This window comes from Theobroma cacao, chromosome 5, assembly GCF_000208745.1.
Source record: "Theobroma cacao cultivar B97-61/B2 chromosome 5, Criollo_cocoa_genome_V2, whole genome shotgun sequence".
Lineage (NCBI taxonomy): Eukaryota > Viridiplantae > Streptophyta > Magnoliopsida > Malvales > Malvaceae > Theobroma > Theobroma cacao.
Window position 1 is genome coordinate 17,821,940 of NC_030854.1, and position 14,222 is coordinate 17,836,161.

Sequence of the window (14,222 nt, forward strand, 5' to 3'; positions counted from 1 at the left end):
ACTTTGGAGTTTCTTGGAATCATTACTTGCCTTTGGCTAAGTTTGCTTATAACAATAGTTATCAAACCACGATCGATATGGCTCCGTATGAGGCTTTGTATGGGCAAAGATGTAGATCGCCTATTGGTTGGTTTGAACTGGGAGAAAGGAAACTCTTAGAGTCGAAGATGGTCCAAGAAGCTGAACGAGGTATTCAAGTAACTTGAGAAAAGATGCTAATGGCTCAAAGTCGTCCGAAGTCCTACATCGATAATAGGTGAAAACACTTGGAATTTGAAATTGGCGATTATGTGTTCTTGAAAATCTCGCTAACCAAAGAAGTGAAAAGATTTGGAAAAAAAGAAGGGAAATTGAGCCCTAGATACATCAGACTTTTTGAGGTACTAAAACGCATTGGTGCAATTGCTTACCACTTAGCGTTACCACCCAATTTGTCCTATGTTCATCCAATCTTTCTTGTGTCCATGCTTAGGAAGTATGTTCCGGATTCTTTGCATGTGATACGATATGATGAAGTCCAGTTACAAAACAGACTTAGTTATGAATAACATCCTGTTGTATAAGGATTTAGTCTGCTACCAACGATAAAGGTACCGATATCCTTGATATGAACTTTTTCACTTTTCTACTTGCAAATATTTTTTAAGTAAAGGTACAAATGCTTATTAATTCTTTTATGCATATTGAATTTCAAATGCATTTATGAAAATGTAACACCCCTAATTTTCAACGTAACTTAAGTTAATTGAGAATGATCTATTAAATATATATTGTGCCTTGAAGACATTGATGATATGTTATATATGCCAAGTATTTGAGAGTGTTTATGTTGACACCTAGGCATATTTTTTAGAAAATGTGTGATAAACTTTATGATTTGGAGGTTTGATTCGTATTTGATATGATAATGGATGATATGTTATGTGTGGGTTGAATTTAAAAGTGACTTAAAGTTGTGGAAGAAGTTTAGAATGAGTTTAGGCTTTGTAGAAAGCCATTTTTACGAATCTAGATCGAAAAAGTTGAGTGTGCTAGTCTAAGATCTAATATAGACCCTTTATAGTCGATTCTGAAGGAAAAATGGGAGAAATGCAAGCATATTGGTCCAGGATCGACTATAGGGCTTCCATAACTGATCTTGTGAAGAAAAGCCGACTGACACTAGACATTCTGGTCTAGTATAGTCAATCTTGGGAAAGGAAATAGGAGAAATTTTCCAGTCAAGGTCAGCTACAGACTTCCCACAATCGACCTTAAGTTGCCGAATTAGCTTAAATCGGGCTTGAAAGCCCCAAAACTGAACTTTTCTCATTTTATTTCTTTTTCTTTCATTCCTTTGCTATTCTCTCTCAAATTTTACCCCCTTCAAACCCATTCAAATCCAACAATCAATCTTGGATTCTAAGTGTTGGAGGTAAGTGTTTTTACTTCTAAAATTTAGTTTATGTGATTTTTACTTTTTCTCTTAAATCCCCAAAACCCTAACTCCCAATAATGAATTTTTGAAGCACTTGGAGTTATTTGGAGTAAATTTAGAGCTTAAGAAACGCTTCCAAAGGTAAGATTAAGCGTTTTTGCTGATTGATTTTCAATTTAACCAATGAATAACTTAGATTTTGCTTTGGTTCAACTTTGGTGAAATTGACCTGCTTGAGGTTAATTGGATTTAGGGTAAATAATTATGCAATCCAACTTCTAAGGTATGGGTTTAGCTCATGGTTGAAGGATTTGAGCTTTTTCCTTCACTCGAATTTTTTCCAATGATGTTTTTTCCTAGTAAGATTTTAACGAGGTATATTCTTAATACAATGGACATTCAAATGGAAGTGTTATGAATATACGTGTAAATGTCAATTATGTTATAATCAAAGAAGTTCAGACCAAGTCAAATACCCTAATAGGCAAGATTCAAAAAGTGTAATATAATTTAAACTCTTAGATTGAATTGGGTTAAAATTAGGATTTAAGAGGTTATTAGTCTATAAATAGGCCCCTCACTTCATTTGTAAGTACACACTTGAATAAGATCTTTCTTACTTTACTAATACTTTGCTAGGATTCGACCTCATGCTCAAATATAAAAATATCAATAAATTAAAATTATAACACAGCGGAATAACAAACTGGCATTTAATCAAAGAAACAATCGAATTCTACAAGATCAACATTTGTGTTTTTCATGTAATTTTCAAATTAGTTCAAACATTCATAAGTTTAAGAGTTACATACCTTGATTTTGATATCGTAATCAAGAACCAATTAAATCAAAATCTTTGCTTCTTCACCTTTGGGATTTGTCAAATCTTCAACCACCCAAGTGTTTGGCCTCTAACAGTAATCCACACAGTGACCGAATAAGACCTTCTCAAAGGTAGGATTTTTACTTGTGCTAGCAAGTTTTGTTTCTAAAACAAAAAGACCAAAAGTTCTTGCTGAATCTTATTTTTGTAGATAGAGAAAACTATTTTTTCTTTTCTTATTTTATGAAATGACTAAGAAGTAGTGAAGGATTAGAGTTTTAGTTTGCTAACATAATATATTTATATAGCCAAACTAAGTTGTAACCCTAAATACAACAGTTGTATTTTTATTTAACTAAGTCTCTGTGAACTTAATTAATTTCTCACTTTATTTTGGTCTATTCTAATTAAGTCCAACTTAATTAATTATCCTTATTTAATCCCAATCATGTCACTTAATGTGTGTACCCCTTTTGCCTTCTAACATGTTGGCAATAAATATAAATCTTAATCAAATATCAATTTGATAATTGATTTATATTTATAGATCATAAGCAACATCTAGTAATACATCATGACCACCCAAATGTTAGAGAGTTAATTATAGAATTTGACAAAGCCCTTTAGTGGTAAGCTTCTTAGTGCAATACAGTCCTTTCATTAAATATCTGGATATGTCATTAAGCATGGCTCAGTGCCTACTTATGACATTCCATATTAGTTCTCATAATTCATGACTAACCTTATGAATTTGAGAAACTAACTTTCCTCAAATTCGTCATGCTTTGGTCAAAGACTTTATACAAGTTAATCAAAAATTGAGAACAAGTGAGATACATCCCTTCATATCACTTGGGGTGATGAATCCTCTCTTAACCATTCATTCACCTTCACATGCTTCATGGCATACCCAAAAACACCCTATTTAGGCATCTAGTCGCTTCCAAACCCATAGAGGTGAAATCAAAGTATATCATTCCCCATACAATATGACCTGGTGTCTCAAGTCTGAAGACTATCTGTCACGACTCGGTACTCCCTTCGAGCCCGTGACAACCGCCACGATGCCTCAATAAACATCCATTATCCAGAATGTCAATCGAAACCTCGCAAGACTCTTACATCAATTTTACATCTCCTCTATGAGCAACAGTTACTAAATATCATGTTTTAAAGGAATATAAACTATTTTTAAATCAAAAACAAACAAAAAGTAATTTCTGCCACATAGGGGTATTTTGGTCATTTTTATCAAAAAATTTTGAAACCTGGTGAAAATACAGCATACGATCAAAAAATATACATTTCTTACCTAAAAATAATTTTAGTAATCTAAATCATCCATTTAAAATGAAATCATGGCTAATCAAACTAAATAAAAATATTAAATAAAATATTTTATTTTCTTATAAAACAATATTTATAGAATCTTGCATAACAATTTTTTTAGCGTAAGAGTAAAATAAATTCATATATCTAATAGCACACTAAACCAGGTATACAAAAATATTCTACAATGACATGTGGGTCCCAAAATAACCGAAAATATACAAGACTGTAGACCTTCGATTTCTAATGATGCAAATCCAAAAGCAACCCTCGACAAAATCGGCTGTCTATAGACTGTCTTGAGCCTGAAATGGGTAAAAAGAAGGGTTTGAGTTTTTATAAACCTAATGAGTAAGCAAGGTTCATCTACAACATCTAAAGCCAAGTAAATGGAGACAGCTAAATCATCCCATCATAATATGATTCATAACATTTAAAACTCATTTCAATTCATATAAAACAATTACATTTCATCAAAATAATCAATAAGGCTTATGATTCTCTTAAAAACTTGTCTTGTGCCAAAACTCATACTCGGTGACACCTTGGCCCGGGCATCCACACGAGTCCGCCAAGGATGTTAAAATGACATATACCCATAAAACATGTTTTTACTTTTAAAATATAGTCATTCCTTGGCGTTGGCTGAGTTTCATCCTCACGTGGTGGTTCGACGTGAAATGAACTCTAAACTTACCTTAAGAGCTACCCTCTGAGCCTCTCGTACTAAGGTAAAATATCATGAGGTTTACCGTGCCCCTCTAATAGGCTAGTCCATGGAAACCCACCCACTGCAGTAAGCTAATCAAATAACCCACCAAATCAATAAAAATTTTGACAGCATGACATGGCGAATATAATATTACCCAGCCTGTCAAGGTAAAACAAAACAGTTTATATAATCCACAAACCACAAATCCAGCCATTCATTCCATCACATTGTCATAAGCCATTAATTCAAACCATATATATATATATATAGATAACACAAGTATAGAGTATCCACTTACTCAATTTCCAAAATCATCATTGAATTGCAAAACAATTTATAAATCTCATTCATTTAACCAACACTTAACTTAAAACATAAAAATCTACGGTTTAAGTTCATTATTCTTTAAAATCATAAAAACTAGTATAAACTACTTTAGATAGTTAAGATGAACATTTGATTACTCACAATAACGGGAGTTTCGAGTACTCCTATTCTTCATCCTCGGGTACGATATCTTTACCCTTATCAGAGGGCTCACCACCTATACATAATACATGACACGTAATTCAATATATTTGTGCCAAACTGTTATAAAACTATTTTAGGCTCTATATGAATGCATGAAATTGAATGATAATTGTTCGAATAATCACTTAAAGACGGTGTTCTGCGTGAGTTCAATTATGATCGGACTAAATTTGTATTCGACCTAACTCGAACTATACACTGTTGAATTAACCAAAACATCCGATTCAACTTCAAATATATTCATTACATTTCCAATATTCCAAATACACCAAAGTACCTCAATGAGCTTAATTGTGACTTAATTCATCATAACCGAAATTCATTTCGATTCCGAACTAACGTGCTAATCAGTGTTAACACAGTCCAATAAATCCATCTACATCATTAGGAATCAAATCCATCATCAACATGTCATCTACAAAATTTAGCCAAAGAGGGTTGTTGAAGGGCATGTGATTTTCTTGCTTGTTTTTCATGCCAAACATCATCAAACAACTAAAAACACTAAGATATCATGAAATCTAGCAAAATCCATCATCAAAACCTCTCTCCCTATGTTCGGCTAGCAAGTATTCCCTCATGGAAACTTGTGTTTCATCCATAGAAAATGAAAAAGAAAGCATGGGAAAGGTAGATCTTAAGCTAAAATTGAAAAATCTTACCTTTGATTGCTTTGTTCTTTGAAATTCAACAAATTTCTCTTGAATTTTCCTCTCTAGGGTTTGTTTCTATTCTTTTCTCTTTGTTCTTTGCTTTGGCCGGCCATGAAGAGTGAAATGGGAGAGTTTATAAAGGAAATTATTAAAATATTAAAGCTTGACATGTGTCACCATGTGATTGGTCCATGTTTAAAACTTAATAATTAAGCATTTTCTCACCACTACATGTAATCTCTTAATTATCCAAAGTATAAAATAATAATAGGTGAAATTCATGGGCTTGACAAGTGTTATGGTGGTGTAAAATTCCAAAAATTCTAATTACGTCCTCGTGGACACGTAAAATGACTATTTTGCCCTTATGTTCGAAAAATGTTGGAATTAAAATTTTTTATTTCTCAAATTCAAATCATGCTCCAATTATTCAAACTTGGTCAAAAATTTCATCCAACATTCCAATTTTACCCTCGGGGGGCAAAATGATCATTTTACCCCTACGTTATGAAAATTCCTAATTTGACTCCAAATTAATCCTCGAACTCCGAATCACCATATTAAGACATTCTAAGGTTCAATAATTCTTAAATACATTCTAAAATCTCTATTCAAACTAGTTCGAGGTTTTAATCGACTTAATTGTACCACTATGTACGATAATAACTTTTAACGATTCTTCGAGGCATCCTAGTATGTAGACATGCTATCAAGTACATGAATGACATGGCAAGTATATTATAGAGCTGGGCTTGACACTATCACAGAAGAACATATTCCATAGACACTTGAGTGAAATACCAAATGGAGTTCTCATAGCAGGTCATGTTTAGTAAACTTTTTCTTTAACAAGCACCCACACGTTATCCTCAAGTATCCCATATACTTCAATCTATGAGAACGATTGCTTACTTCCCAAATAAAGAGGCTTAACATGTACTAGTCTTTGAGCATTGTCAATGCCTTGTCTTGACAATACAATGACCAAGAACAATTTTAGAAGCATGGCTTTGATGCATAGTGATCTCATAATTTTAACAACTTTACAATTCTCTTACAAGGCTTTTATGTTCCATGGGCTTCATCCAATTAGTACTTAATAACTCCTTATTATTGTACTAACATGAAGGAAAATCTCTCACATATAATTATGGGATTAAATATGCATTAAATGATAATATATATTTTCCTTAACCAATCTAATTGGCTCAAGGGCATATACTAACAATCTCCCACTTGCACTTGAGTAAATTGTTAATGTATCCAATATCAAACTCTTTCGCTTAGTGATTATGTCTCTACTAGGACAACTCAAATTGCAATGTTTGGGAATATGTTAATTTACATGTTTAACAATCTCCGTTGTCATAATTGAAATACTAATTTAGATCATAAAGAGACCTTGATTCCATTATTATGGCTCTTGTTGTTACTTTAACAACCAATGATTCAAATATCTTTTCTTTTGTAGCCTAAGCAAAAGATTTGTATTTGATTATAGACATAATCATGCAGTTATTTTTTGTTTCGAAACCAGTCCAATACAACTGCTCAATCATGACTTTATGTCACTTTTAACATTTAGGATTCTCTCTATGTTAAACTCCTTTAACATGTAATCCTAAATTCTTTTGTTGAGTTTTTTTTTTAGGCTCTAACACTTTAGTCCCATTATGATTTTTTAATGAGTAACTTATCTTACTCCCACTAACCTTATGATGTGCACCAAATATGTTTATCTTATTCAATGTATTCAACTATTTTTAATTTATTACATTGAATAAAGATTATTATCCAATCATTCATATTTGATTATTTAGTAGACTCATCGTATATGAGTAGTGCATCAATATACATCCTACTAATAGTTTATCTTTAATGGATAATTATGCATCTTTATGCTTCCCATTAAATCAAGCTTTGTGCATAGATCTTATCTATTGGATTTTATAATTTCATGACGCTTGACCTTTAAAATGTCATTAGCTCTCACTATTTCTATCATGTATAGAAATCTTACCAAGTAAAATTATTTACTTTCCTTTGGAGCGCTATATCCATAACTTTTATGTATACTTACATGTCATTAGTCATTCATCATTGCTTATGGGATGAAATCCTTTCAAAGTTTAGTTCATGCTATTAATTGGGTTTGAAATGCTTTATGATTCATCTCTTATGAATTCAATATGATAATCAATTGTTATTTAGTTCTAAGCAATCTTAATTTAGATCCAAGATTTCATTAAGAATGCTCATTGACTAAATATGTTCATAATCCTAATATGAATTATTGAGTTATGACTCAATTTTATCTAAGTCAACTCATTAATTTCCTTTTTGATTCATAATCAAAAGAAAAATAATCTCACAATGATCTTATCATTTGGACTTAGTATTGATTATCATATATGCAAGGTTATACTTAAGGATAAATAATTTAGAACAATTCCAAGATAAAATGAGATGTAATGTAAATACATAAATATATATAAGCTAAGCATTTCATGTTAGCAAAATATAAATCTTTGTTTCTTAAACATAAAATAAAAAAGTCAGCTGTAGGCCCAAAACCAAAACATCTCATTTTGACAATCATGTCATGAAAACATTCAGTGTTCTAAAATTATTTATTGTTCCACAATGTAATCTAGATCGACAAGCTTGATCACCATCAACTAAGTTTGTCCCCTTCATGATCCTATTCTTCACTGCTCCTTGTCATTAGTTCCTTTAATATGTCATACATATTAAAACCATTAATAAAACGTAAGGTATCATATACAAAGTAGTGAAAAATAAATCATCAAATGATTCATACATGATATGGAAGCTTCCTTTTATTTCTTCCCTTTGATGGATTCAAGATAATCCTTGCATTTGCACCTTCAATGCCTAAGTTTACAGTAGAAATGGCATTTGTCATTATCCTTGTCCTTCTTCACCCCTCTAGTAAGCTTCATACCTTGTAAAGTTGATGCTTTTTCATCCTTGTCTTTCTTAGAAAATTTTCTTTTCTTATTTTTATTTTTCTTAGAAAAGACAAGATGAACTGAAGGCTTCTTCTTCGCAATGGTGTTCTCAGCCTGTGTGAGCATATTCAATAAGCTTGAAAGGGTTATCTCAATCTTGTTCATGTTAAAGTTCAACACAAACTGTGAATAGCTCTCTAGTAGCGAAGAAAGTACAAGGTCTATGCTCAAATCATGATCCATAACCCAACCCAATTGTTTAAGTCAAGTAATATATCCTATCATCTTAAGCACATGAGGCCTTATTGGGCTTCCCTCCAACATCTTACTTCGAAACAATTCCCTTAAAAAGTCGAATCTTTCTGTACGACTTTCCTTATCAAACATCTCTCTAAGGTTTAGAATAATATCCAGAGCATTCATATCTTCATGTTGCTTTTGAAGATCTAGAGCCGTACTAGCCAACATCACACATGTGGCTTGATCAAGATCATTTATATAAACTCTATAGGCCTTCTTTTCCTCATTTGTAGCATCATCGCTAGTTTCCTCGAGAGCAAGACCATTTAGGACATAAGCCTTTTTCTCTTGTTTCAAGACAATCTTGATATTACGAAACCAGTCAATGAAATTTAGGCCTGTCAACTTGTTTGCATCAAGTATGTTTCTAAGTGACAAACTCTTTGCCATGATAGATTTATATCCTATATAAATCAACATATATGATTATTAGTCATTAACGCAAATTATATAATCATAAAGACAAGGTTCTAGAATCTTATATGATTATTCTCAATATTTTATCAAAATAATAGCCCTCCTCTACTATTTTGAGAAATTTAACTTTTAAACTTCTTATTGAGCTAGGACCCTTGTCAACCCACCAAGACCTTGAGTGACTTAAGAAGCCATAATGAAACTAATTAGGTAGATAACTTAGCTTACCAATTGTATCTTATACAACTCCTAGATCAGTTAGGTGACAACTTCTTGTCTAAATGTATCATATACATTTTCCCTAACTATGCCTCTAGTACTATGCGGTCATGTGTGGCACATCCGAACAACATGGTACTAGTTGAGTAAGACTCACCAATAACTCAAACGTACTTGTGTAAAAGTTTGGCCTTGAGTAACTCAACAAGCCTCCAATTAAAAGAGCAGCCTGGTTATCTTATTACATAGTGGAAGGTAACTTTTTAACTTAATATTTTAATGAGGGATTTTGTTTATTAATTCATTAATTAAGGTCTCATTGATTTGGTATTGTTGACATGCATAGCATTTATCGCATTTCACATATATCATATATATATATATATTGAAAATAAATCTATCTCACACCAACTACTAGGATGATTATGGCCTTTAATAATTCTAATTTCCTCAAGCCATTAAGGAAATTAGTTGGTCAAATTCCTAGAGGATTTACACAAACATCGTCTTCAAGCTTTGTAATCTCCTTGAATCTCCATGGCGCCTTTGGATCTCCATCTTTAATTTACAAAAATTGTTCTATCTAACCCTAGTTTTACACTTTGATATAACTAATTACATTTTATAATAAAAAAACCTTGAGTTACATTCGAAGGGAGTTAGTGTCACAACCTAATTTTTGGGCCATGACCGGAGTATGGGCCCAATGGGCATAGCCCACTAGGCCCATGCAAGCCTACTTATATAACCTATCCATCATTCTATCATATGTTCCTAAAGTCACATTTCATAATTCCAACCTACAAGTACTTTAATAATGTGCCACAGCAATCAAATACTTGCATTTATATTAACCCAAAATAATGTTAACCATTGCCAACTCATAGTGGCATTACCAATCAAAATATACATATATCTTCTAAGACATATATCTTAGTAATTTACATCGCGTTTATTTACACAACAAAAAGATACTCGACTTCTAGCAGAGTGACCTTGGCGAAGGTACAACTATTGAATGTCGAGATACCTACCAAGGGGATGAATCTACGTGGACCCTCGACCTAGTTTCCAACTGCCTCTTGATCTGAAAACATGAAGTTGACAATAGTGAGTATAAACCCAGTGAGTGAACATAGGAAGGGAGCAAGCATCAATACGGGAAGTTTTAGAAATCATGATGCACTTATATTGCAATTTAGCTTAATTTCTTGTCACAACGAAAATCCATTTTTTGCTGCAGTGAAAATCAATTAGAAAGCATTTCTCAAGTTTTAACATTCAATAATCAATGCAACCATAATATAATTTCCATAACCTCTATATATATATATATAATATATATAAACATACATATGACCACCGGCCTCACCCCAACTCTCCCTCAGCTGGGTCATCATCAGCTCATGTGCACTCCAACACCGCACATAGCTAGGTCTTCATCAGCTCATGTTCACTCTTACACCGCACATGGCTGGGTCATCATTAGCTCATGTGCACTCCAACACCGCACATCGCTGGGTAATCATCAGCTCATGTGCACTCCTACAGCTCATGTGCACTCCTACACTGCACATGGCTGGGTCATCATTAGCTCATGTGCACTCTTACATCGCACATAGCTGGGTCATCATCAGCTCATGTGCACTCTTACACCGCACATAGTTGGGTCATAATTATCACACAATAGTATCATTCAATGCATAACATACATATCAACAAAATGTGGGAACAAATGAATTCATCACATTCATATTTCACAACATAAAAACGTTTCATCAAAGGCTTGTTCCCATGCAACTTTTAAAGAAAAACCAACAATTATTTCAAGTCGCTCAATCAAGCATATAAATCACTTATTCCAAAACATTTTAATGCAAGTTCACTCACCGATCCTTGTTGATTCTTAAATCGGCTCCAACTCCCACTAATGGTCCGAATGGAGATGTGGGGTCTCGTTGGAACCTTGGTAGCTTTGTAATTGAATTCCTTTTCAAAAGCATTCAAACTATTGTGAAAAATCTTTCTCTCTCCCTAGAGCATCCAGCTAGTGAGAGAAAGTATTAAGGAAAGGCTTTTGAGGGTTTTAAGGTGAAAAAGTAAAAGAGCACAAAAGACTCTGTAAAAAGGTGCACAAAAGCATGAAAATTGGGGTTAACTTGAGAAAATTTATGGAGGTTTCAAAGCAAACTCCCATGGAAAGTGAGAAAATGTGAGAAGGGAAGAAGAAGTTGCTAGAAACTTAGATATTTATGCCTAATATTTATCCAATTTCTCACAAAATCACCAAAAGGCCCTTAACATGGTCTCTTTGTCTTTCCCTTACCTTATACAATCTTTTTACTTCTTTGACATTGAGACAAAGTCCATAATAGTCTAGAAATACTCGGGTTCACGAAAACTTAAAAATTTTGACTCGAGATGCAAAATGATCGTTTTGCCCCTATGGTGAAAATTATCAATATTTCTATCTTCTTTATTTATTTTACCATCATTCATTTATTCCTTAGGTCTATTTAGACTTTAATAACATTTGAGAGCTACTTCCAGGAGCTCACCATGAGAAATGACGAAATTGCCCTTAGTCCGTGTTTTCGCGTCAACTCCTAGTTACATGTCTATGGAGGTCAAGGTTTCACAGGTTCACTTCTGAATCACCTTTTTAACTCGATAATTAACCTCAATTGGCATCCATAAGCTTTATTAGCCACCATATCAAACTACAAGGTACTACAGTCTCCCCCATTTAAAATGAATTCGTCCTCAAATTCAAATCAACATAGGGTGAATAGTCAAAGTTCTAAAATTCTGCCACATCACTTTTGTTGAGCATTCTTAACATAAGATCTTGGTTTATGCATTATATCGACTTCCAATCTTTATAGAAAACTCAACAATGTCATAATACATTTAATCATTGATACTACTCTTATTGGATCAAAACAATATCATTCTTCATCTTATGAAGAGAATTCAAATATGCTATTAATTCTGGTCATACCTCAATCAAATCATCCTTAAATCATCAATTATGCATGTTTACTTAACCATCCACAACTCCTCTACCTTGATCTTTTATCAAACATTCCCACATTCAAGCATTTCATAATACGTGAGGGTCAAAACACGCTTTAGTTATTTTAGATATATTTAACATCATGGATGATTCAAATATAATAACCATTAGTAACCATATTCCCAAAAACAATTTCACGAACCGAAACTCCCATCAAGCCCTTGACAACCTCCGCGATGTCTCAATCGACATTCATTACCTAGAATGCCAACCGAAACCTCGCAAGGCTTTCGCATCAGTTTTACTTATCCCCCATGAGCAACAGTTATTAAATACCATGTTTTAAAGAAATATAGACCAATTTCAAATAAAAAATAATCAAAAAGTAATTTCTACTACACAGGGGTATTTTGGTCATTTTACCCAAAATTTTTGAACCTTGGTAAAAATATGATATACGAGTAATAAGCATCTATTTCATGTCTAAAAATAAGTTTCGTTGTCTAATTCATCAATTTAAAGTAAAATTTTAGCTATTCAAATTAAATAAAAATATTAAATAAAATATTTCATTTTCTTATAAAACAATATTTATAGAACTCTGCGTAAATAATTTTTGTAGCGTAAAAGCAAAATAAATTCATACATGCAGTGGCACACGCAACCAGGTATACAAAATATTCTACAATGACATGTGGGCCCCAAAATAACTGAAAACATACAAGATTGTAGACCTTCAATTTCTAAGGATGCAAATCCAAAAGCAACCCTCGACAAAATCGGCTGTCTACAGACTATCTTGAGCTTGAAATGGGTGAAAAGAATGGGTGAGTTTTTATAAACCCAGTGAGTAAGCAAATTTCATCTAAAACATTTAAAACCAAGTAAATGGAGATAATTTAAAATATCTCATCATAATATGATTGATAACATCAAATCTCATTTCATTTCATATAAATCAATTTCATTTCATATAAATCAACAAGGCTTATGATTCTCTTAAAACTTAGCTTGTGGCAAAAACTTGCACTCAATGACACCTTGCGCCAAGGCATCCAACCGAGTTCGCCAAATTTGTTAAAATAACATGAGTATAAAACTCATTTTTTTTTACATTTAAAAGCACAGCCATTCCTTGGCGTTGGCTGAGTTTCACCCACACATAGTGGTTCAGCGTGAGGTGAACTCTAACTTTACCTTAGGAGATACCCTCCGCGCCTCTCGTACCAAGGTAAAATATAATTGAATTTACCATGCCCCTCTAATAGGCTGGTCCACGGAAACCCGCCCACTACAGTAAGCTAATCAAATAACCCACTAATTCAATAAAATTTTCGACAGCATGACATGGCTAATATAATATTACCAGCCTGTCAAGGCAAAGCAAAATAGTTCATATATTTCATACAAACACAAATCCAGCCATGCTTGCCATCACATTGTCATAAGCCATCAATTCAAACGATATGTCAAAACATATATATAACACGAGTATACAATCTCCACTTACTCAATTTCCAAAACCAGTATTCAATTTCAAAACAAGTTATAAATCTCATTTCGTTTAATCAACATTTCAATTATAAAACATAATAGTTTGCAATTTAAATTCATTTTTCCTTAAAACATAAAAACGAGTATAAACAACTTTAGATAGTTAAGATGAAAGTCTGATTACTCACAATAGCAAGAGTTTGGAGTACTTCTATTCTTGGTCCTCGGGCACAATATCTTTACCCTTATCAAAGGGCTCACCACCTATACATAATACACAATATGTAATTCAATATATTTGTGCCAAACTGTTATAAAACTATTTCAGGCTCTATATGA

At 32.9% G+C, this 14,222-nt stretch overlaps 1 protein-coding gene across 1 annotated transcript; it reads right to left on the bottom strand.

Moving 5' to 3' along the window:
* On the bottom strand, positions 8,702–9,127 carry LOC108661952. Its single transcript, XM_018120948.1, has one exon. The coding sequence runs from the start codon at positions 9,125–9,127 to the stop codon at positions 8,702–8,704; it is 426 nt and encodes a 141-aa protein (XP_017976437.1).

Coding starts and splice junctions, on each gene's coding strand:
- LOC108661952 (XM_018120948.1), bottom strand. CDS start 9,127: ATGGCAAAGAGTTTGTCACTTAGAAACATACTTGATGCAAACAAGTTG.